The sequence below is a fragment of the Oreochromis niloticus genome, linkage group LG6 (assembly GCF_001858045.2).
Source record: "Oreochromis niloticus isolate F11D_XX linkage group LG6, O_niloticus_UMD_NMBU, whole genome shotgun sequence".
In the NCBI taxonomy this organism is placed as follows: domain Eukaryota; kingdom Metazoa; phylum Chordata; class Actinopteri; order Cichliformes; family Cichlidae; genus Oreochromis; species Oreochromis niloticus.
The window spans coordinates 18,056,262-18,077,854 of NC_031971.2; the positions used below are offsets into that span (position 1 = coordinate 18,056,262).

A 21,593-nucleotide genomic window follows, 5' to 3' on the forward strand; every position below is an offset into this window, starting at 1 on the left:
GTGAAACCACGAGGGCTCGATCTCCAGACGTCAGGGGGAGAGAGGGCATATTATCAAGTTAATAAAAATGAAATGTACTTCAAAGTTGTCCAGTTCCTAAAAAAGTGAGCAACAAAGTTTGTTGTTGTGTTCTATTTTATTAGCCACTTTGCATATTCAATTAACGAAAATTATTATATATTTTTTAAATAAACAAATCATGTTCTACCCTTTTTTAGTCAGAGAGAAAAAAAAGCCAAATCCTGCCAACAGTTTTTGAGGCTTTACTTAGTTCAAAGTCACGTTCTTCCTCCTGTCTGAGGAAAAATTCTGTTTGACTAGACTGTTTAATTAATGAATTCATTTACCACTACCATTGTGCACACACACACAAACACACACACACATGCACACACACACACACACCATCTCGTCTGAATATGCAGTCTATATTATTTAACAGAGTTTGTGTTGTGTGAATTTACTTTGACCCGGCTCCCCGCACCAGAGCTGTTTGCTGTTTTTCTGTCTACCAATTAGTTTCCAAACGCATCTGAGCAAGTTCCCATTTTAAGCTCATGCAATTCAATGCAGACACTTACTTCTCCTACATGCGGTGTACTTGCAAGACTTTAAGGCTCAACAGCTTGTTGTGGGAGCGGGGGTAAATACAGTGCTGTTTGAAGAAATGTTGACGGTGAAATCATGCAGTTTCATGTGCGATTAACATTATTTATGACATTGTTTGGCCTGGGTTTAGTACTAAGAAATTAATGATGGATTTTAGGAGGCCATAAACACAATCTTTTTTGGTGCCAAGCCAATGGTTAAATATAAATTAAGAAGAAAGCGGAAGATCAATGGGGTTTCTATCACTCTCAAATCCCCATTGCTTTATGTTCTGTTTGATGTCTCAAGTGAAGAGCTCATTCACGCTAAAATCAAAGACCTGTCATCTTGGTTGCAGTAAGAGCAGATAATATCACGGTGCAGGACTTTGGGTATGGGTTGACGCTTAAGCCTTTAGGAAATTGTGTTTCCACCGGGAGCTTTATTTAGGCTTGGCTTTTACTTTGTTGCTAACTGACCAGCATATTTACACCACTTACTGATTGTCATCAGGGACCAGAAAACAGCCTCATGGGAAATTTTAACAGACAGATGCTGCAAGCACCTCCTATTTGATTCGAGTGTGCATATAAAGTGTAAGTGACTTATTGTATATGGTGAAGCTCAGTAAGTGTATTATTTCTGTAGTCTCGACTGTGTGGTAGCTGTCACAGTGGTAACAAACAACTAAATATGTGAGCTTATAAAATAATTAAGACACTTCAAGGACACACCATTTCTCACTTGGTTTATGGAACATCTCTATATAGCAAATGCTTTTGCTTCTTTCCCACCAGTCACTCATCTCTAGAGGTTGGTTGGTAACCTCTCCGGTAATCATGGGTTGCTTGCACCAAAAACTTCCCTGTGACTGCTTTGGCCACTAGCAGGTAGCCACACCTATAGTTTGTATAGTTTGCATAGAAGACGCTGACTTGTGTGCAAACACTCTCCAAATACTTGCCAGTTTCCAAAATGGCCAATTTCCACAGTTTCCTTATTAGAAATGGAGACTGTTCACCTTCAAAGAAAAAGTGGTGCCCTACTACTGCGACCAACACATTTCAAAACGGCACCACTTTTACCTTGAATCAAACAGTCTCCATTTCCTGTGTGCGTTGCACTTTTTCCAAGTTTCACCATCACTTGGCAAGTAGTTGGCAAGTGATGGCAGACAAATTGGCACCCATTCAGATGACAATCTGCAAGTGACCAAATTAATCACAAGCCTTGGAAACTGTAGTAAGCCTTTGTGTTCTTTTTGGTCAGCCGATTTTTTTTTCTTCTGGGAACTCTCCCATCGGAGCCATCTTTGTTCATTCTTGTTCCCATTCACTGAGCTTAACTGAGGTGAGGCCTGCAGTTCTTTAGATGTTGTTCTGGGTTCTTTTGTGACCTCTTGGATGCGTTGTCAATGCGCTCACTGTTGGAGTAAATTTGATAGGCCGGCCGCTTCTGAGAAGGTTCACCACTGTTCAAAGTTTTCTCCATTTGTGGGCAGTGGTTCTCCTCGTGATTCGCTGGAGTCCCAAAGCCTTAGAAATGGTGTTGCCACGATGTGCTGCTTTTTGAGATGTTTTAACCTATTTCACTTTGCCAGACTGGTTCTATTTAAGTGATATCTTTATTCAGCACATCTGGCATTAGGCCTGAGGGACTGAAATTGAATTCACCTTTCCAAAACAATGTAGTTAATCACAGTTAATTCATAATCTAAAATGGGTTAATTCATATTTATATTTTCACATAGAGCCAGGTAGGTTTGAATAGATGTTTCCACATAATAAATGAAATCATCATTTAAAAATTGTATTTTGGTTTTACTTAGGCTATCTTTTTCTAACATTAGCATTTGTTTTGCGTTCTGAAATATTTAAGTGTGCCAAATATGCAAAAAAAAAAAAAAAGAAGAAAAGAAAAGAAAAGAAAAAGAAAGAAATCCAGGAAAGGGGAAAATACTGCATATTTTACACCATTTAATTCACATTTATGTAGTGGTTCTACTCATACCAGCCCTCGCTTGCACAACTGGGGGTGATTAGAAGTGATGAATGGTAAATGGCCTGTATTTATATAGCGCTTTACTAGTCCCTAAGGACCCCAAAGCGCTTTACATATCCAGACATCCACCCATTCACACACTGGTGATGGCAAGCTACGTTGTAGCCACAGCCACCCTGGGGCGCACTGACAGAGGCGAGGCTGCCGAACACTGGCGCCACCAGGCCCTCTGACCACCACCAGTAGGCAACGGGTGAAGTGTCTTGCCCAAGGACACAACGACCGAGACTGTCCAAGCCGGGGCTCGAACCGGCAACCTTCCGATTACAAGGCGAACTCCCAACTCTTGAGCCACGATCGCCCCAATGCACAGTCACCAGATTTTGGTCTTCTTCAGGCCATGTCCACACTAATACGTTTTCGTTTGAAAACGCATCTTTTTCTCTCCGTTTTGGCCTTCTGTCCACAGTGTTTTGAAAACGCTCTCCAAAACGGATACATTTGAAAACGCCGTTTTCGCGTTACAGTGTGGAACCCGGAGACTTTTTGAAAACGATGACACATTTTAGTCATGTGATGCAGTCATGTGACCAATTAAACCAAGATACCGGAGGGCATTATACAGCAGTTTTGTTTGCGCTCAATTTTGACAGCCCTATTAAAGATTAATATCAGTTTGTACATGCTGCAGATAGCTTTTCTTCAAATTCTTTAATTCTCAATAGCTTTTGCAACGTTGTACTTTTGTGTTACTCGCAGCAACAACTCCACCTCATTGTTAGTCCATTTAAAAAACTCGGTGCTTTTCCTGCCACGTTTCAAAGAGCCGGAAGGTAAATAAACGGCAGACAGAATTGTTTTTTGTTTTTTTTTTGGCAGACAGAAATGAGGCAGGTCGAATCGTTTTGCGTTTCACGCATGTGCAGTACTGGAACATAAGCGTTTTTCAGCTGTTTCAATGTGGACCCACAACTCTGTGAAGACAACTGAAAACGATAGTGTGGACGCGGAGCGTTTTCAGACGAAAACGCCGTTTTCAAATTTATCCAGGCTAGTGTGGACGTAGCCTCAGTCTTCAGGTAGATTTGTGTAAAGTCGCAGTATGAATTCTTCTCCACCACGATGCAAATCAGAGACATGCCATATCTATGAGGTACATCATGTTGGTGAGGGAACAGTCAGTTTGGTAGAGGTGTATGAGCCCAGAGTAAAAAGATATATTCTGAATAGTTGTAATATTCCCACCACCATGTTTCACACTGATATAGATCTGCAATGGCATGCATGGAATGCTTGAGGCATAGCCAGAGTTACAACAGAAGAACAATGGCTGCACGTTGATTCACTTGAACTCTGGCCTTTTGTGTGAATGTAACATTTTCCCTAAGCAGATACGTATATGTTGCTTCTTCATTTTACACGTGTCTGTTTTTAAATACTCAGACTTTATGAACATTTTCAATATTGTTTGCGTGAAATTGTGGCAGATTTTGATGGTACTCTAAGAACTTTAAACCCCACTCCATTATGACAAGAGCGAAGCAAAACTCGGTCAGTGATCTCTTATGACGCTGTGAGACAGGATGTGGTCACGGCAGACGTGAAAGGTATTACCGGAGCTTACTATGCAGTTCTTCATTTAGTCATGCAGTCATCGAGGAAACCCACGCGGCACATCACTGATACTAATGAGATGAGACAAATACAAACCACAAGTAGCTACAGAAAAACTTCTGGCCCTGTCAGACGTTATGACAGGCCACTGAGTGTAAATAAACACTTGTCTGTGACAGTAACAGAGGCCGAGAGTGTGCGCATTGCTCTAATAGTGTGCGACAGTGGATTTTAATTGTGCTTACTCAGAATGCCTCCACCAATCAGGAGGATTACATTGGCACGCTTCAGGGTGACCATAAAGGAACAAAAAACAAATTCTGGGCAAACAAACCAAGCCCTGATCCAAAGCCACTGAGCCTATCCTGTCCTAGCAGGAAGAGAGCTGTCACAAAGCTCTCAGGAACTGACTCCCTCTCCTTTAGATTTTCTTTGACCCTAATTCTGTCCTTTCTCTCCTTTCCTTCCCTCTCCTTTTTTTGGACTTTCTTATTCTCTCTGCCTCGCTATCTCGATGCTTTCAGCACCCCGCCCTCCTTCTCCTTTTCCTCCCGTGTCACTCAGCCCATCTGGGCTGTCTGGTGGAGCTGGCTACATCGGTCCCTGTCAGGGGAGCTCAGTGGGGCCCTGCTGAAGACACAAAGGGCGGATTACTGCAGCTGCCAGTCACACTAAGACTCATACAACAACTCTTCGGAGTCTATACCAGTGTCCTCAACCCTCACACCCAGCCCTATCACAAAGGGACATCATTAGCTCTGACACAAAGGAGCCCCCTGCTCTCTCCGTCTTAAGCAACACCGCAATAAGGCGCACAAAAAGCGTGATTAGGGAAGATAATAAGCATGTGTAATGTATGCTAAAGCAGTGTCATCTGCTCTAAATAGTAAGTGTAGGTAGAGGGCCTTTGTTTTTTTTCCCTGTCTTTTCATAATTGCTTATATTCTGAATAAATCCCTTTCGTTTCTAAATGGTTTGTTCTTACCAGATGTACCTATAAACATCTGATCTCTTTTCAGTCTTAATGTTTATGGCATGATGTTAATCATCACTGCAGATCACGTAGTATGAACACGCAAAATCAAAAACATTCGAAGGCTTTGTGTTTCATTCCTTTTAAAAAAGAAATCTTGATTTTGAATGCTAGAGGATTAAACTTAGGCCTCATAAAATTATAATGGTTAACTCTAAGGTTATATTATATATTAAGCAATTTTAATTATACATCAAAACGGTATATTTTAATTGGACTTTCCAGGAGAATTTCACTACTGGTCTTGATGACGGCAGATTTATTTTTTTCAGAAAAATCATTACATTTTGAAAGAACAAAGGATTCCCCACCCATCATTCTCACATCATAAAACAACCGCAATACACATAGTTTCCTTTTGTTTGTTCTTCTTATTTAAGCATCTCTTGAATCATTGAGAAGAAACACTTGTGCGATGCTGTACTGGAGCGAGATTCATTTCGTTTTCACCCACTGTGATCCAGCCCGATCCCCTATGACAGATCACGCTGAGCATCTGGCCAGATCTGCTAATTCACCGAAGCCAAGCAGCACTCGGGGTGCCTAAAACACATATTCACTGCTCCAACACTCATGCTGGGTTGCCAGCACTGTCCAGTTATACATAGTGTTGGCTGCAGACTAAAACTAATAATGTCTCCATTCATGCAGTTTGGCTGGTTGCATGAAAGCCTTTCGCTTTCTCTCTTTCAGGGACTCATTAAAATGTTTCACTTCTCTTAGGTGTTTGGTCATGTAGGTCCACACTGAGCCTTTGAGACGAGGCTCAAAGGGTCAACAACAACACTCAGGTCAGCGATCTCAAGATAGGTTTGAAATCTTGGCTTAAAGTCTCACTAACTGGATATTGTTATGTCTCTGTGGGTGTCTACTTTTTGGGGGAAATGTATGTATTTGCTTTCTGCAGGAGAGTTAGATAAGTGGAACAGCAAACCTAATAAAAACGGGAAAAAATAGGTCAAATTTTCCTCTTGTTTCTGGACTAAATTTAATAGAGATCCATTTAGAAAACAGATCATGAACAGTATGAGAAGACATATGAAAAAGAAGAAGAAGGTGCAATTTGATCATGTTTCTTCACGTTCAGTGTAACGCTGTTACAAAGAAACACGTTGGCGCAGCTGCTTATTTTAAACATCCTGCTTCAAGTTGGTAAGGTAGGCCATGAGTAATGTATCTGTCAGTATGGGATTAGAGGTTCAGACAATCACTTTTATAAAGTGATTCCTGGACAGTAACAAGTTTTTTTTTTTAAAGACGCCCTTCTTCCTTGCAGTTTTTGAACTGAGAGGACTGGGTTGAACCCTCCATTGGTCCATGTATGAGATGTCTGCCTACGCTCAAGGTGGGCTGGCTATGTCTAAATATCAGAATGTTGCATGTAGTAGCTAAACCTAAATATTTACTACATTATGTCTCCTTTGTTTAACGCATATAAAAAGCAGTGTAAAAAAAACCCAAACACACCCACAAAATGCCGTTTTATTCGGGCTACGTGCTGTGCTACTTTTGGAGAGGCTCTGCTTTGCATCTAATGGAAAGTCTTCAGAGTTCTATTGATTTTTTTCATCTAACTCTTGACTAGACAGTAAATAATCAACTGTTGTATCCCATTAAATACCAGGACAAGCACCATTTTAGTTTCAAGGAGATGTGACTGAGGCAAGACAAAAATACATTTGTTTCTACACTAACCTGGACAGCACATACAGGAAAAGTATTTGCCTGCTTTCTGATTTCTTAGTTTTTTGCATATTTGTCACGCTTGCATGTTTCAGATCATCAAACAAATTTTACTCTTAGACAACGTTTTAAATGAATCTACGTGGCCCTCGTTAATTCAACCGAAATAAGTGAAATTAATTAACTGTGAATAACCACATTTTTTGGAAAGCAGAGTACATTTTCATTAGCCACACTCAGGCCTGATTACTGCCAGATCTGCTGAATCCAGCAATCACTTAAATGGAACCTGTCTGCAAAAGTGAAGTAGGTTAAAAGATCTCAAAGAGCAACACATCAGGCTGCAATTAAAGAAACAGCTGAGAAACAAAGTCATTGATATCTATCAGTCTGTAAAAGGTTACAAAGACATTTCTAAGACTTTGGGACTCCAGTGAACCACTGTGTTAGCCATTATCAACAAACAGAGAAAACCCTGGAGCAGTGGTGAACCTTACCATGAATGGCCAGTCTACCAAAATTACTCCAAGAGTCCACTGACGACTCATCCAGGAGGTCACAGAAGAACCCAGAACAACATTTAAGAACCACAGGCCTCACTTGTCTCAGTTAAGGTCAGAGTTCATGATTCAACAATGAGAAAGAGACTTTCAAGGAAAAAAAACACAGTTGACCAAAAAGAACACAGACTCATCTCACATTTACCTAAAAATCATCTTTAAGATCCCCAAGACTTTTGGGGAAATCCCCTGTGGACTTATGAGACAAACTTTAAGTGTTTTGTAAGGTTTGTGTCCCGTACATCTGGGTTTCAGAAAAGGAACATCATACCAAACATGGTGGTGGTAGTGTGAGGGTCTTGGGCTGCTTTGCTGCTTCAGGACCGTGACGACTTACTGTAAATGACAGAACCATGAATTCTGCTCTCTACCACAAAATCATGCCCTGAAGCTCAACTTGAGTTGTGCAGCAGGACCATGAATTGAAACACACCAGCAAGTCCACCTTTGAATGGCTCAGGAAAAAAAAAACCCAAACAAAATAACCCCACTAAAACAAAAAGAAGCTTTTCGAGTGGCCTAGTCAAAGCCTAAAAGAGTAGAGAAGAAAAAAGAAATCAAAAAGAGGGAAAACACTTTTTCACAGCACTGTACAAGAAGTGACTTTCTTTGCCATTACTGATAAAAATGAGAGCATTTCATAATTAATTATATCATCTTATGTTGGCTAAAATTCCTTGTAGGTAAGAGTGGGAGGAATTGGATTTTTCCATATCAATTATTTTATCTTTGAACTGGGGAATTCTCATAACATGAGAATAGCCTTTCAATGTGCTGGAATAAAGCAAGGAACAATATAAAAATTAGGCCCAAGGGCTCAATTCAGGAGTTGGGAATGCCTTTTAAGTCTGAACCTGGACTAGTGGCAGTCTATAAAGAGAGGAAATACATTCACATGTTTTATGTGAAATGGGAGGGATTTCTTTCACACATTGGGAGTGTCGTCTTCAGAGGATTATCTCTCCTAAATCATTATGTGGGCTTGCTCTCTCACATGCTTCATCCTCTTTGTCTTCGTATCTGAAACGGTGACCCTAGCGAGGCCGGTGTTTTCAAACATTTAGGCAGGGGGTGGAACTGGATGAAGACGAAAACAGAAATGCACAAGAGACAATCTTGTTTATGACAATCATTTCAAGTCAAAGCCGGGAATCAGAAGAAGGCAAATGGCACTAGCAGCGGTGGAAACACTGGGAAAAAAATCAGCCAGAGCTGCTGAATGAAATACCTTCCTGATACATTTTAATTACATGCAAGGAAATCTGGAAACATGTTTCGAATGTTTACAGAACATTTTGGCTGAGCTTTACTTTGTGAAATGTCTTTAAGGTGTGGTGGCACTAAATCTTAGTCTCAAAGGCCTTTTCGTGACTAGACTTTATGAAGTAGATGGCAGGGCAAGAAGGAGTTTGGCACAGCCACTTTACTATACATCCTTTGGGATTTTTACTGTTTCAAACTTGGCTCAAATTGGACCACAATTTGGGTGAGACTGAGGCCAAGAGTTCAAACGCTCCCTTGGCCACATATTTAAGCCGTAATAAAATTAGCAACAAGACAAAACAAGCTGCAGATTAATAGTAGATGCTTCATCTAAGGCTAAGCGCATATGGATGTATTGCACTTCTTAAATATTACCTGCAACCACATGTTGTGGCTCAGAGAACCGGGGAGGGGAAAATATGACATTTTCAGTTTAGAGTCAGAGCACAAACGAAGGCCAGTTACTGAGAGACAAGGCCTGCCTTTGATCTTCCCTCACAGACCGGCAAGAACAATAACACACTCATTTACCAACACATGAAGTCATGCATGGACATAAACATAAACCTCAATGCACATTTTCCAAAATCTTTTCCAACGCGTGTGCAATTTCCACACGGAACTTTTCGACTGGTGTTTGCATGCAAGAGAAGAAGATAGCTTCTGTGCCTCGCAGAAAACAATACAATTTCCAAAAATGCACTTTTTAGATTCCAAAATCTGTAATCACCGCTTTTTATCAAAGGTAATTAAAAGTGGTGACAGGCTAAGTAAATCACATTTGTCTTCTCAAGATTACAGCTATTCTTTTTTTCCCCTCCTAGCCTGAGGCCTGCCAAGAAGAAATGACTCATTTGCAATAATTTCTTCGTGTTGGGAAATGTGTGGGGGGGGAAGTCCTTAAACAAAGAAAAAAAACGAGTTATTTCCCCACTCTGAAAGAGTCTAACAGCCTATTTATAAAAAGAAAGAAAAAAAACCCCATACTCACTCACCTAATGCTTTCTAAATACAACAAAGGAGCAGAGCCAAGGTGCCCAGCTAAACCTGTCAAATTGGCAGCATGTGCCTGCGTCTGGAAATGTTTTCCTCTCTAGTAACAACTCCTGGGAATTATGGACTTTTCCTTTGTGAGACAAGGAGAAATCAATCAGCATGACTAGGTATCACACCCCGGTGGTTTTAACAGTTAATATCCTGATGGCGTAGTCTACTGCACACAGGAAATCCGCTACCAATCTGGTTAAATATTGCTTGCATAGCCTGTTTCCACAGGCCCCCTTCAGCTGTGGGCCCTTACACTCATTGTGATCTTTCATCTCATTGCTGAAATGCCTAACCTGTGCCCACAGATGATGTAAACTGAAACTGAAGTCAACCCAGATAAGTCATATGGCAAGCATAAAACATAAATGTGCTACTTGGAGCATCCATAAACAATCCAAAGTTTAAAGTGTTTTGAATTTATATGATAAAGAGCCTTTAAAAAATATGTGTGTTAAAAAACGATTTAATTTAAGGAGATTGACATCATCTCATAACACTATGAGATGTCTCCTGTCAAAGCCATAATGATGGACAAAACCCCCCACACAGTTAAACTAATGCTCGTGAGTCCACATGCTTGTTTAACTCTTGCACTGTACACTGCAAGTTACACATAACACGCAGGTTAAACATAGCCTATATGTGACACGCTTCCTTTATTTACCCTTCAAACAAGAGAAATGACAAGACCCAATGGCTTACACTATGTGTACACAACCCGATGACTGTTACTGCACAACTCGTACATGCTTTGTAGTTTCTTCTGAGCTCACTGCTTCAGTTTATGGCCAGATCAGTGAGCACCAAAGGAAAAAAAAAAGGACTGAAACGCTGGTCGATGCTACCGGGGCGGCCAGAAATAGTATTAACTAGCTGAAGATACAGTGAAGAGATTTGCTCATGTACTCAAAAAACAAGATTCTTGGCCTTCATAAACATGAATCAATGATTTTGAATAAAATGCAACTGAAATACTGAAAAAGATAATGATTAAGGAAAATATACTTCACATAATCTGAATGTATACCAGTCAAGTTAATTTCATTTGATCAGATTCTATTAAATTTTATGTTTTACATCATACTGACGTAGCAAAAATGTACACGTAATCAAATTACTTAAAGGCTTTTTTTGAGCTGATTACATGAGATTTATCTTTTCAGGTCTAGGACAGATAGACATGGACTCTATAATTCATGAAAGCTGGTAATGATAATGGTTGGCCTCACAATATTCAGCTAAAGGCTGAAATGCTAACAAAAACACAGGCTAAAATCATCAAGTTTTGTGACAGCTGACGAGTATTTTTCATCTTTTTGTCTTGTAAGCTCTTAATATTAATTATATGTTCTCCAGCAGTATAATTCTGTACAGTCGAAATGCTTTAGCTTGCAGAATTAGTAGGTTGAACTGACATTTGGATTTGACTCATCAGTGGGAAAAAGTAATAAGGTCAAAACCTAGAAAACATGGTTGAAACAGTTTTGTTATCTCAAAGCAAGCGATGGTAACAGCAAAATCTGATGTATACACACGGAATAACTGTAGCCAGTTATCTTATTATGAGAAATGGGACCCAGAGCAGAAGATTAGGCATTTCAGGCAAGGCAGGTTTATTTATATAGCACATTTCATTTACAAGACAACTCAGTGCTTTACATAAACATTAAAAGCAAGGAAAATTTAAACTAGATAGCAAGAAGCCATCAACAGAATACACGCAGTGGGTTGCAAATTAGGAGCTTGAGATGTGGGGTGCATTTGTTTTTTTCATGTTCTTCTCTCAATTACCAATGTTTTGTTTATTTCACTTTATTGTAATCGATAAAATGAAAATAATCTGCTCTTTCTACAAAATCTAACAAGATTAACTAACATTCAAGAGCAGTTAGCAAACTCTCATTTCAACTTCCATTTTTGAACTATTTGTCAATCACGACTAGACACTGAAAATACTGAAAAAAATGCCAAAGTGTTTGCTGGGACCCCACAGTCTTGCCGGTCCAGCTTTAACCCTCAGAAAGCTTTATTTGGGTTTATAGATTTATCCACTTAGCTGTATGATCTTTACCCTGTTGGTAGAGCATCTCACTCTAATGCAACTTTAGACTGTCTTAAGCTTTTTTGCTGGTAAGCTGAGCTGACAAGTAGGAATTCTCACAAAACATGTCAATGGCTAGAAAAGAAGAGAAATGTAAAGTAGAGGTGGTTGAATCAATCCAAATATTGATAGTATTGATACCAAAGCTGGTACTGGCATCAGATTGTTAGTAGCACAATAGGATCCATACTTTGTTTCTGTTTTGTTTTTTTTAACCCAGTTTTAAAATTTGAAAATGCGAGAAAAGCTAAAAGGTCAGAATTGTTGCGTTGTCTTGTTGCTGTGTAAAGTTAAAAAAAAATCACCGTGACTCAGTGGTTATTAAAATGTGTTCAGAATTTGCAAATTAATGAGTCATCTCATAAAGCATGACACACTGCTCCCCCCTACATAAGTATATCTGTATTTGTATCTGCAATACTGGCCCTGTATTTACTTGATATTGAATCAGTATAAAGATTTCCAGTGTCGCGCAGCACTGAGGGAAACCCTTTTACCTCTAGCTTGTAAAGTTTGTTCTAGTGCCCCAAGTGGCAAAAATCAATCATTGCATGTTTTTACTCCTGTTTTTTAACACGTTTAGGTTTCTCTGAGTATTTGAATGAAATGAGAAAAATCCAAATCTTTTTTTTATTAAGTTTAAAATTTAAGCTAGAATTAGTTTAAAAAAAAATCTTAATCTTACCCAAATCTGCTGCTTCAGATAACCATCACATGCGGTCGAGCTTCTATACTAACATGTACACCAGCTTGGAGACACACACACACACACACACACACACACACACACACACACACAGAGTGAGGCAAACCAGAGAGACAGTGTTTACTGTTTAGCCCTGCGTGTTGATGTGATGAGACACCCAGGCTGATAACACAGGGCCAGAGGTACTGCTGCTCTCTGTTTGATCTCAGGCAGCCGAGATGCGCTGAGGCTGGGCGATGGGCACAGACGGAGGCGTGGGGTCAGCGAGGTGTGCTGCGTGCTTGATTACAGACTGGATAGGGGCCCTGTGACCTCTTAGCAGGTCAGCTCTGACCCTTGACCCATACACAGCAGGCCTTGAAGCAGTGCTCATTGCTTTCTCCAATAACACACTGCGGGGTGAAGGGAGTATCTGTGTGTGCTGAGGAGTGGACCACTTCCCCTTTGGACACAAAGAATGCAGCACAACACAGCAGCACATAGTGCAGGACAGCTGGTGGTGATGCTTGACCAACCTCTGGACATGCAGAAAAAAAGGGGGACTTTCTCATGCCTCTACAACCTGATCAATTTCAGCAGTCTAGACCTTTCCCTTTCAGAGTGTAACTGAAGGAAACCTTCACTTAGAAAAAAGCTGATTAAAAAATAAGATCCAAAAACCTTATAGTGGCATAGCTGATTCATACTGCACATACCAAGTTAAACAAAAGCTGCGGGTGCCAACAGGCAAGCTAAGCAGATTTCTAAAGATTCCTGCAAACTGAGAGTTCATTGGAGAGAAGGTGGCATTCCCAGCTGGGTGAAGTGTGCAGGTAAAAACCCTCACCCAACGGTTTTCTTCAAGACACATGGGTCAGCCAAGTGTTAACCTGTAAATTAGCCCTCAGGTGCGATAGCGCGACAGGGCTGCATGTGCACACAGAGAGAAGAAAGACTGCCTGTTATGTTATATGCCCTAGAGGATTACTCTCTTGGCTGCAGTGAGGTAGCACCTTTGAGTCTAGCTGCATTATGTGCACATGCCGTGTGCTGCGTCAGTGAGGACTGCCAGAGACAAAATAGAGATTCTGTCTGTGCATGTGCGTGTTTGTTCAGTGTTGTCCAGTGATTCATGGCGGCATGCAAGCGCTCCGCTTTTTGAAGCTTGGAGAATGTGAGTCAAGTCCCAGAGGAAAGGTGATCCCTAAACTGTTCCTTTCTCTGAGAAGTTGTGCACAGTGCTTCTGTCAGCATCACTGACTGGTGAGTATGGGAGGGTGGAGTCACATGCCAGTTGGTGTGAATCAGTTTTTATCTCTGCCAGTAAGACAATAGGGGAGTCTGTGCATTGGTAATTTGTAAGAGGCAGTAAAGGCAGAAATAACGCGTTGTATCATTTTTAGCCTTTATCAGGTCAGTGTTATGTTTCGGCTATAGCACTCAGAGTAACAAATGTTAGCATGCAAACATTTTGGACACGTTAAGCCGCATCCTTCAGGGCTAAAAATAAGAAGCCGGCAGTTCTTCAGATTCCCACTTGAGACTTCCCCGGAAGTGTGTGAGCTTCCCTGCTCATGACAAGCTCTCTGCTTGGCTTCACCTCAATTATTTCAAGTCACAACGGCGTTTATCGTGTTGGTAACTCTTGGCTCATCGATCTGTATGTTTAATTTGAAACCCCACCTAAGAATTTTGTGTTTTAGCAAGTCTACAATTTCACTTTTATTTTTTTAAAGTAAAATGTACGAGTACTTGTCTTTGCAATGAATCCACACAGTATATAGCTAATAACACATGTCCAAATATACTCACTTCTGGCTTTTAAAAAAAACATAGACTGTATATAAAAGATAAAAATAGTGTGACATCACCCACTGGTTAGTCAGACCCTAAGCTGAACGTTTGCACCATGCTAGCTTTGTGAAACCAACCACACAGGGCTGATCAATGGCTAACGACCTGTCAATCATGATTTGTTAGCCAATGAGCATACCCCCATTAATAAGGAAGATTATCATTGCCAAGCTTATAATCAACAAGCTTTCATATTCAATATGACATGAAATTAACAATGAAACTCATTAAAGTCATCAGGAAAATGTTTACAGTGACATGGTAAGTGTGCCAAGAAGCTTTTTCTCACTACAAAAATAAAAAGGAAAAAAAAAAACACAACCGTAAATCTTTTTGTGGCCAGAGAAATAAACCTAACATCCTGCTGGCCCCCCGATCAAACAAAACAAACAAAAAAAACCCCAAAACAAACAACTAAGACAGCAACAGCCACAGTTCTAAAATTGAAGCTTCAAAACAAAATACATCTACATAACCTGACAAATTCCCCTTCCTTTCCATCAAGGAGATAATTTCATTTTAATGACAGTTTGTCTGAGACAAACTTCTGACAACATTGCCATAAATCAACAGATCACAGGCCTGCCTCTCACTTCCTTCACCTTACCCCCAAGACACTTTCCTTCCCTTCAAGAAGGTGACTCATCTTCCACCAATCAAAGGGCTGAACCAATAATCACTCAACCCGGACCTCCCCCAGTTTTGATTTGCACGTTTGATAAATGGTGTCTTTTCTCGGCTTTAATTGCAAGCCCTTTTCATCATAATTTAATGTTTGTTTCCTGTCGTTTTCTTGAAGGTGGCTGCGAGTGCAAGGGCTGTAATTTTTTTTTTACATGAAGGAAGTTGTTATGTGTGACTAGCAGGTGGAATAGAAGGCAGAGTAATGATTTCAGCACTGAAATCACCCGGCAAGTCATTTAAGTAACTGATAAGGACAAATGATAACACCGACTAGGCTGATTTCACACACACAGACACAGCACACATACACAGCACAGTGTGGGAACAAGAGATAATTAGGGTAATTTTTGTTTGAAGTGTTATGCATCGCAATGAAAATAGAACAGATAAAAGATGAGACAATAATAGATCTAAAGAGGACCTTGACTGAATGTTGTTCCAACAAAGAGCATTTTGTTTGACACGATTCATACTGTATGCGAAACCGAGATCCTGTCCCAACTTTACAAGAGGAGGAAAAACATCATATAAAACAAAATAAGCTAAATATGCATTATTAAGTTCATCAACACTTTGGGTCTTACCACAATGTGCAGACCATTAAAATATTTATTTCTTCCTTGAGATAGACTACCAGTCTTAAAGGAGGGAGAAAAGAAATCAGAATCCGCTGGTGATGAATTATGCCGTGTGTATAGATACATTTCTTCTTTTATATAACATGCAAAATTGAGTATCTAAAGTGAGAGACAACTGAATTCAGGTCACAGCGCTGCAGGAAATCTTCCTTTTCATGTGAGATCCAGAGGGGTCACTCTTATGAACTCATTAGGAGAGAAATGCTAATGTAGCTCTGTTTTTTTCCTCCCCTTCTTCCTTCTCTCTCTCTTTTCTTCCCACTTCAACTTTCCTGCTTGTTTTAACAACGAGGGCCGTGATGCATAGAGCCAAGCTGGAATATATAATGCAGTTTCATGTCAAGGGAAGGTGTGTTAGGTGGTTCTGACAGCAGTTCATTAGAGAGGCTGTCGCTGGTTGCCTTGTCATCAAGTCCCAAACTAGAATTATTACACAGCAAACAAAAGCTGTATGTTATTTGTTTGTTGTGTATGTATATATATATATATATATCACCCAGTGAACAAATAACCTCTCCTCTCAGGGTTGCTAATCAGGAAGATGGACTTCCTGCAGTGGTCTCTCATCATGTAGCAAAGGGTATTTAATAATGAATCTCTCCCTCACTCATGGCTTTCACAAACTAGCTTTCTTTCCAAGACCAGAATATTAAATTACAATAAACAAAAAAAATCCAAACCCAGCTGGAAACACAATTCAGCTGAGGCCAAACTAAGCTAATATGTAGCATTATGAAACATCTGCAATAACAATATAACATAAAAATATACACAGGTATTTGATAGTTGGCATTCAATTGTTTTACTGATAAATGTTTTTTATTTTTCCATAACTACTTCTGTCACTGATCCACTATGTTTCATAATTTTATTTTAAATTTTTTTTAGTCTGTCATGATGGAAAAATCTGTTTTATTTTCGTGATTCAATTGTGCAGATATTATTAGTTTTTCTTATTAGTGTTAATTTATCTTCAATCATAGTAAATGTCTTCTTGGTCTGGACTGCTTTGTTGCTGATTTATCTGCTCGCTGATAAGGGTTCCACAGATGCTGTGCTGTATATGCAAAAATCATTTTAGAAAGAAAAGTAAAGAAATTATCTCCCTAAAAATCTTTGATCTATTGCTGATTGTCTCTGTTTATTCGCACATTTAGTTTAAGAAGGTCAGAATTACCCTTTGCAAGAGACCTTTTGAGTAAAAAAAAGTTAAGCATTGTTATGGTTTTATATAATTGTTTGTTTTATGCATTTTACACATTGCATAGGCTATAATCACATCTTAATATACAAAAATTTATTTATTCTTTGGGAAGAGTTTTGCTGTGAAGAACTGTCACCATCTCCCTGCCAGTCTTACACCTGGCACTGGCACCAAAGTGTGCATTAAATCCACACTTCAATCAGTTTAAATCATGTTTGTATATAATTGTAATCAAATGGGAAACATAAAGTATGAATCTGTTGAGTGTGTTTTTAGACTGTTAAACTGGGGCCTACTGTGTCTCACTGATGCTGAAAACAGAGCATTAGGATTAAGGTTTATATGTTGCATTTTATCACGTATTTGAATGCCAATAAACCAAAAACCAAAGAATAAACATGAGTCATTTATGCTTGTGATTTATATTTAATCTGTTTCCTTTTTTTTAAACACTGTGGGATCTTTCCACTTCAGAGGCCCTGCAGGCCTGTACTCTCTCTTTTTTAGTATCTTAATAGGCCTTAATGCAACCAAAAGTCGCCCCCTCCTCTTCCCAGATTTTTCCCTTTCTACCAATTTTATCATTTAAAACCATATCCAAGGTGAATGCAGAACACATGCAGGAAAGAGAAAAAAAGAAAAATATATTTATACAAGTGTAAAAACGGTTAGGTTGCTTCTGTTAGCATGGCTTTAGGGTGTTGGTGGTGCTGTAGCATCATTTGAGATCGCGCCAGGAAAAAAAAATAGTGCCGGATAATTAAATTAAATACAATGTAATGAAGTAGAACCGACAGTTCCTACAGAGAGGGGAAGATTTCTTCTTTTTTTTTCTACCTTGTAGGCTATCACAGTTTTTGGCTGGAAACAAGAAAAAATACTGTTAAAGGGTCTTGTAAATGAAAGCTTTGCTTGTTCTTGTCTGCCTGTGTGAAATCTTTCTAATTAACTCTCTTTTTCACTGCTGTGTTTTTGTGCGCGTGTTAGTGTGCGTGTGCTGCGGTCGTGCGTAGCCTACTTGTGCGTGAATGTGTGTGCGTACGCGCGTCGCGCGTGCGGCGGCAGCAGCAGCAGCGCGCTTTCCGCTATACTCTGGAATGCAGCCAGTCTCGGCTCTTTTGAATCCACACTCGGCTTCCAAAACCCAAAAGCCTTTGATCTTTTTTTTTCCTCGCTGTCTCCTTACCCGGAAGAGAACCCCTTCTCTCTCTCTCTCTCTCACTCTCAGCTGGGATGAACGCACACGTGGAAATGTTGGCCCGACTCCACACTCAGACCAAATTTAGTCATACAAAGGCAAGGGAGAGCAGGAGGGGGAGGAGGGGATGGGGGTGGAAGAGGGAGGAAGGGAGAGAGGGAGGGAGGTGGCGGTGGAAGCGCGGGGTGGTGGGGGAGTCGGGGATGAAAGAGCCAGCCGCCGCAAGATCAAAGGCAGCCGCGGCTCCGCCCCGCTAACCCACCTCCGCGCTTTATAAAGATCTGCCTCCCCATCCCAACTTTGATTCTCACGCAATCTCTTAGTGCTCAGACAGACGCTGAAACTCAGCCACTTCCACTGCCTGTTTTGTTTACTTTCCTTTTTCTTAAAACAACAAAGCAACAACTGTATGTTCTCATTAAATACATCGGCATTAAAGTACTCTTTTTTTTTTCTTATAAATATTCTTCCGCTCGTCTGCAGCTTGATATATACGGTTTTTTTCAGTGGTAAAAGTAGCAAACAGACCAATCGCTGGTGTTTTCTATATTTTTGTTAATTTCAATGCGCATGTGCTAATAATGAATTAATATGCAAAAGGGACTTTAAATATAGGCAGGTAACCTGTGAGTACAATATGACATTTTCTTTTAACCTGGCCATTTTTGGGGGCGAAGACTTTCTGAATACGTTCTTGTTTGTTTGATGTAAGTAGAAAACACGGAAAGCACCATGTAGCCACAAATATGCCCACGGTATACCGCAAGGTAGTTTAAAGGGAGCTGAATAAATAACAGGCCTATGTCCCTTTATAGACATACACCTGATATATATATATATATATATATATATATATATATATATATATATATATAATTTTTTATTTTTCCTAACACTTGGAGCATACTTTGTGTGTTTTTCTTCCTCTAAACTTCCCTCAGCTTATTATTTTTTTGTTTCTGTTTCCAAAACAGGCCATTGCCACTTCTTGCAGATTTATTAAATCACATCTCCAGCACCAACAAAACAGGCTTAAGCTTGTCCAATATTTTTCCCTCTATATTTCAATTATCATTTTTTATTTCTCCTCATTATTTTTAACCCATCATATACACAGCAAGTTCCAGCCTCTCCGCTCATTCTCCTTTTCCTCCCCTCCTGTCTGCCCATTTGTTGTGAGCTGTGTATAAATCTCTCTCTCAGGAGGAGTGTCAATCGGTGCGGTGTCAATCAGAGCCTCGGCTTCCCTTTCATCTCTCTTTCTTCCCAGTGACTGAAGAGAGAGAAAAAGGAGGAGGAGGAGGGAGCACGGCTACATTACCAACACACACATACACACACTGGTTACATTACGCTGTGGAAGCGGTGCGGGAGCAGTGGGAAGTCGGGTCCACGGCGTTTTTCCACTCTTGCCTTCTTTTTTTGATTGTTTTCTGTGATTTTCTTCTTCTTCTTTTTTTGGTTTTTGCTTTTATCCCTCCTCATCCGAGCAGCTTCGAGGATGTATTTTTAAGCATCACGGCGTCTCGCTGCGTTGCTTGTCGCCCAAGTATTTGCTTGTTTAAAAAACCCCCAACAACAACTGCGTTTTCTTCCAGTTACGCATCCATCACTTAATTTTTTTCCTTTTCCTCGTCTTACTTTCCCCCTCCCTCCAACCTCTCCACACGCACGCTGAAGGACGCTCGCAGCTTCGTCTCCGGGACCACCGAGGAAATATCTTCTCTCACTTTTCTAAATGTACTTTTTCACGTTGAGTCGTTTTTACGGGAACGCGGCGGTCGTCGCGTGCTGACTTCAAACAGAAAAAAAGAAAGAAAGCGAGAGGGGAGGAAAAAAGATGGTGATGAGATTTTAACTCGTGGTTTGTTCCCCCTTTTTATGTTTTCCTCATGACATTGAGGCGTGCACTGGACTTCTCATTCCGACCCCTTTGCATCTCACTTTTTTTAGTGTGTGAGTTTCAAGCTTTGTAGTTAAACTCTCGTGACGGAAAAAGAGCAGAAAAGAGGGGAAAAAACAACAACAAAAGGACGCCGGCAGCAGCCTCGCGCCTCCTGTTGCTTCAGTAAAAACACACCGGCAGCGTGCTCACACGCCGCTTCCTCTCCGGGTGACTCTCCGGTGTGACACAGGGGAGGAGGTGGAGGGGGGGAAGGCAACGGTTCCCACTCCGTTTCGGTGGGAGGTTTTTTTTTTTTTTTCCTTTTTCATCTTTCCCCCTCTCTATCTCTGTGTAGTTTCGGGACAGTGGTGGCACGCGTTGTTGTCTTCGGTTTTCTCGGGGAAGCGAAACACTTTGTGAAAAAATGCCCCAGTTATCAGGCGGCGGCGGAGACCCGGAGCTTTGCGCCACAGATGAAATGATCCCGTTCAAAGACGAGGGGGACCCGCAGAAGGAGCAGATCTTCGCCGAGCTGAGCCACTCGGAAGAGGAAGGGGACCTGGCAGACATCAAGTCATCTCTGGTCAACGAGTCGGAAAGCAGCCCCAACAGCAACAGCCACGACGTGAGTAACTGCTGTGGGTTCACTGATGTGGTGGTGGGCATCTACTGAGAGCTCCCCAACAGAGAGGGAAGGTTAATAAAAATAGAAATAAAAAGCCCGCAGGAGCCTTTAAAACAAAAGTTGATCTCCTCTAATTAATAGTATAGTTTTTTACTGAGCTTTGGTTTACCTGAATGTCTTGTGCGCGAAAACGCCTCCTCTCCCTTTGCTTAGTTTTATAGACGAATCGTTTTTAGAGCTTTATTATTTATTATCATTATTAATTTACGATTTCCATTTTATTTTCCTTTTAATTGAAAATGTAACTTGAGCTGTGCCACTGATATGGCTATGATTCCTTAAACTAGAAAAAAAAGATGCTCCTATAAATGTCACAGGCCAACACTCAGCAGTCTATCCACTGTAATCAGTGCAGGCCTAAATTGTAATGTTCTATTACAGTTGTATTTTTCTCTAAATGAATGAAATTGCAGATTGAGCTAAATGCAAAAGATATTGTATGAGATGTGAGAACTGGGGCCTTGTGAAGCTGCCTGTGACAAGCAGGGCTCGGTGGCTGTGCTGGCTGTGGTACACCCTCAGCAGCTTAAACACCAGCACATGAATCCATTTAGCACACATGGCTTAAAACCTGTTTGCCAGCAATACTGTGAATTTCCTTAACATTCACAATTTTTAAAATTCTGCCTGGATGAAAGGATGCGGTCTTTTATTTCGTTTTCAAGATCTGATCTTCACACACTCCGGCTTATTCTGCTCATTATTTTTATTGCCTCTTTTAAACTGTGACTATAAATTATTCTTTTCAGTTTTTAAGGTTGGAATTGGGGGGGGGTGAGTTGTATAATAAAGATTTTTCTGCATTTGCTTTGTTCCATTTGATTAAACTGAAAGGATGCTGAGAGGCCAGATGGGTGCATGAGAAGAAAT

The 21,593-nt window shown here is 40.4% G+C and overlaps 1 protein-coding gene across 6 annotated transcripts in view; it reads left to right on the top strand.

Moving 5' to 3' along the window:
* Nucleotides 1-19,086: 19,086 nt before the first annotated feature.
* The window catches only part of lef1 (lymphoid enhancer-binding factor 1), a 43,129-nt gene continuing 40,622 nt past the window's right edge, over nt 19,087-21,593 (top strand). For 3 of the 6 annotated variants that reach the window (XM_025907848.1, XM_013275764.3, XM_013275765.3), the window contains exon 1: nt 19,088-20,663. In XM_025907848.1, coding sequence (XP_025763633.1) covers nt 20,463-20,663 — 201 coding nt within the window. In that variant the 5' untranslated portion in view covers nt 19,088-20,462. Of the gene's footprint in view, nt 20,664-21,593 lie in introns of all 6 variants that reach the window. The other 3 variants (XM_025907849.1, XM_025907850.1, XM_013275763.3) reach the window with 2 other exon arrangements.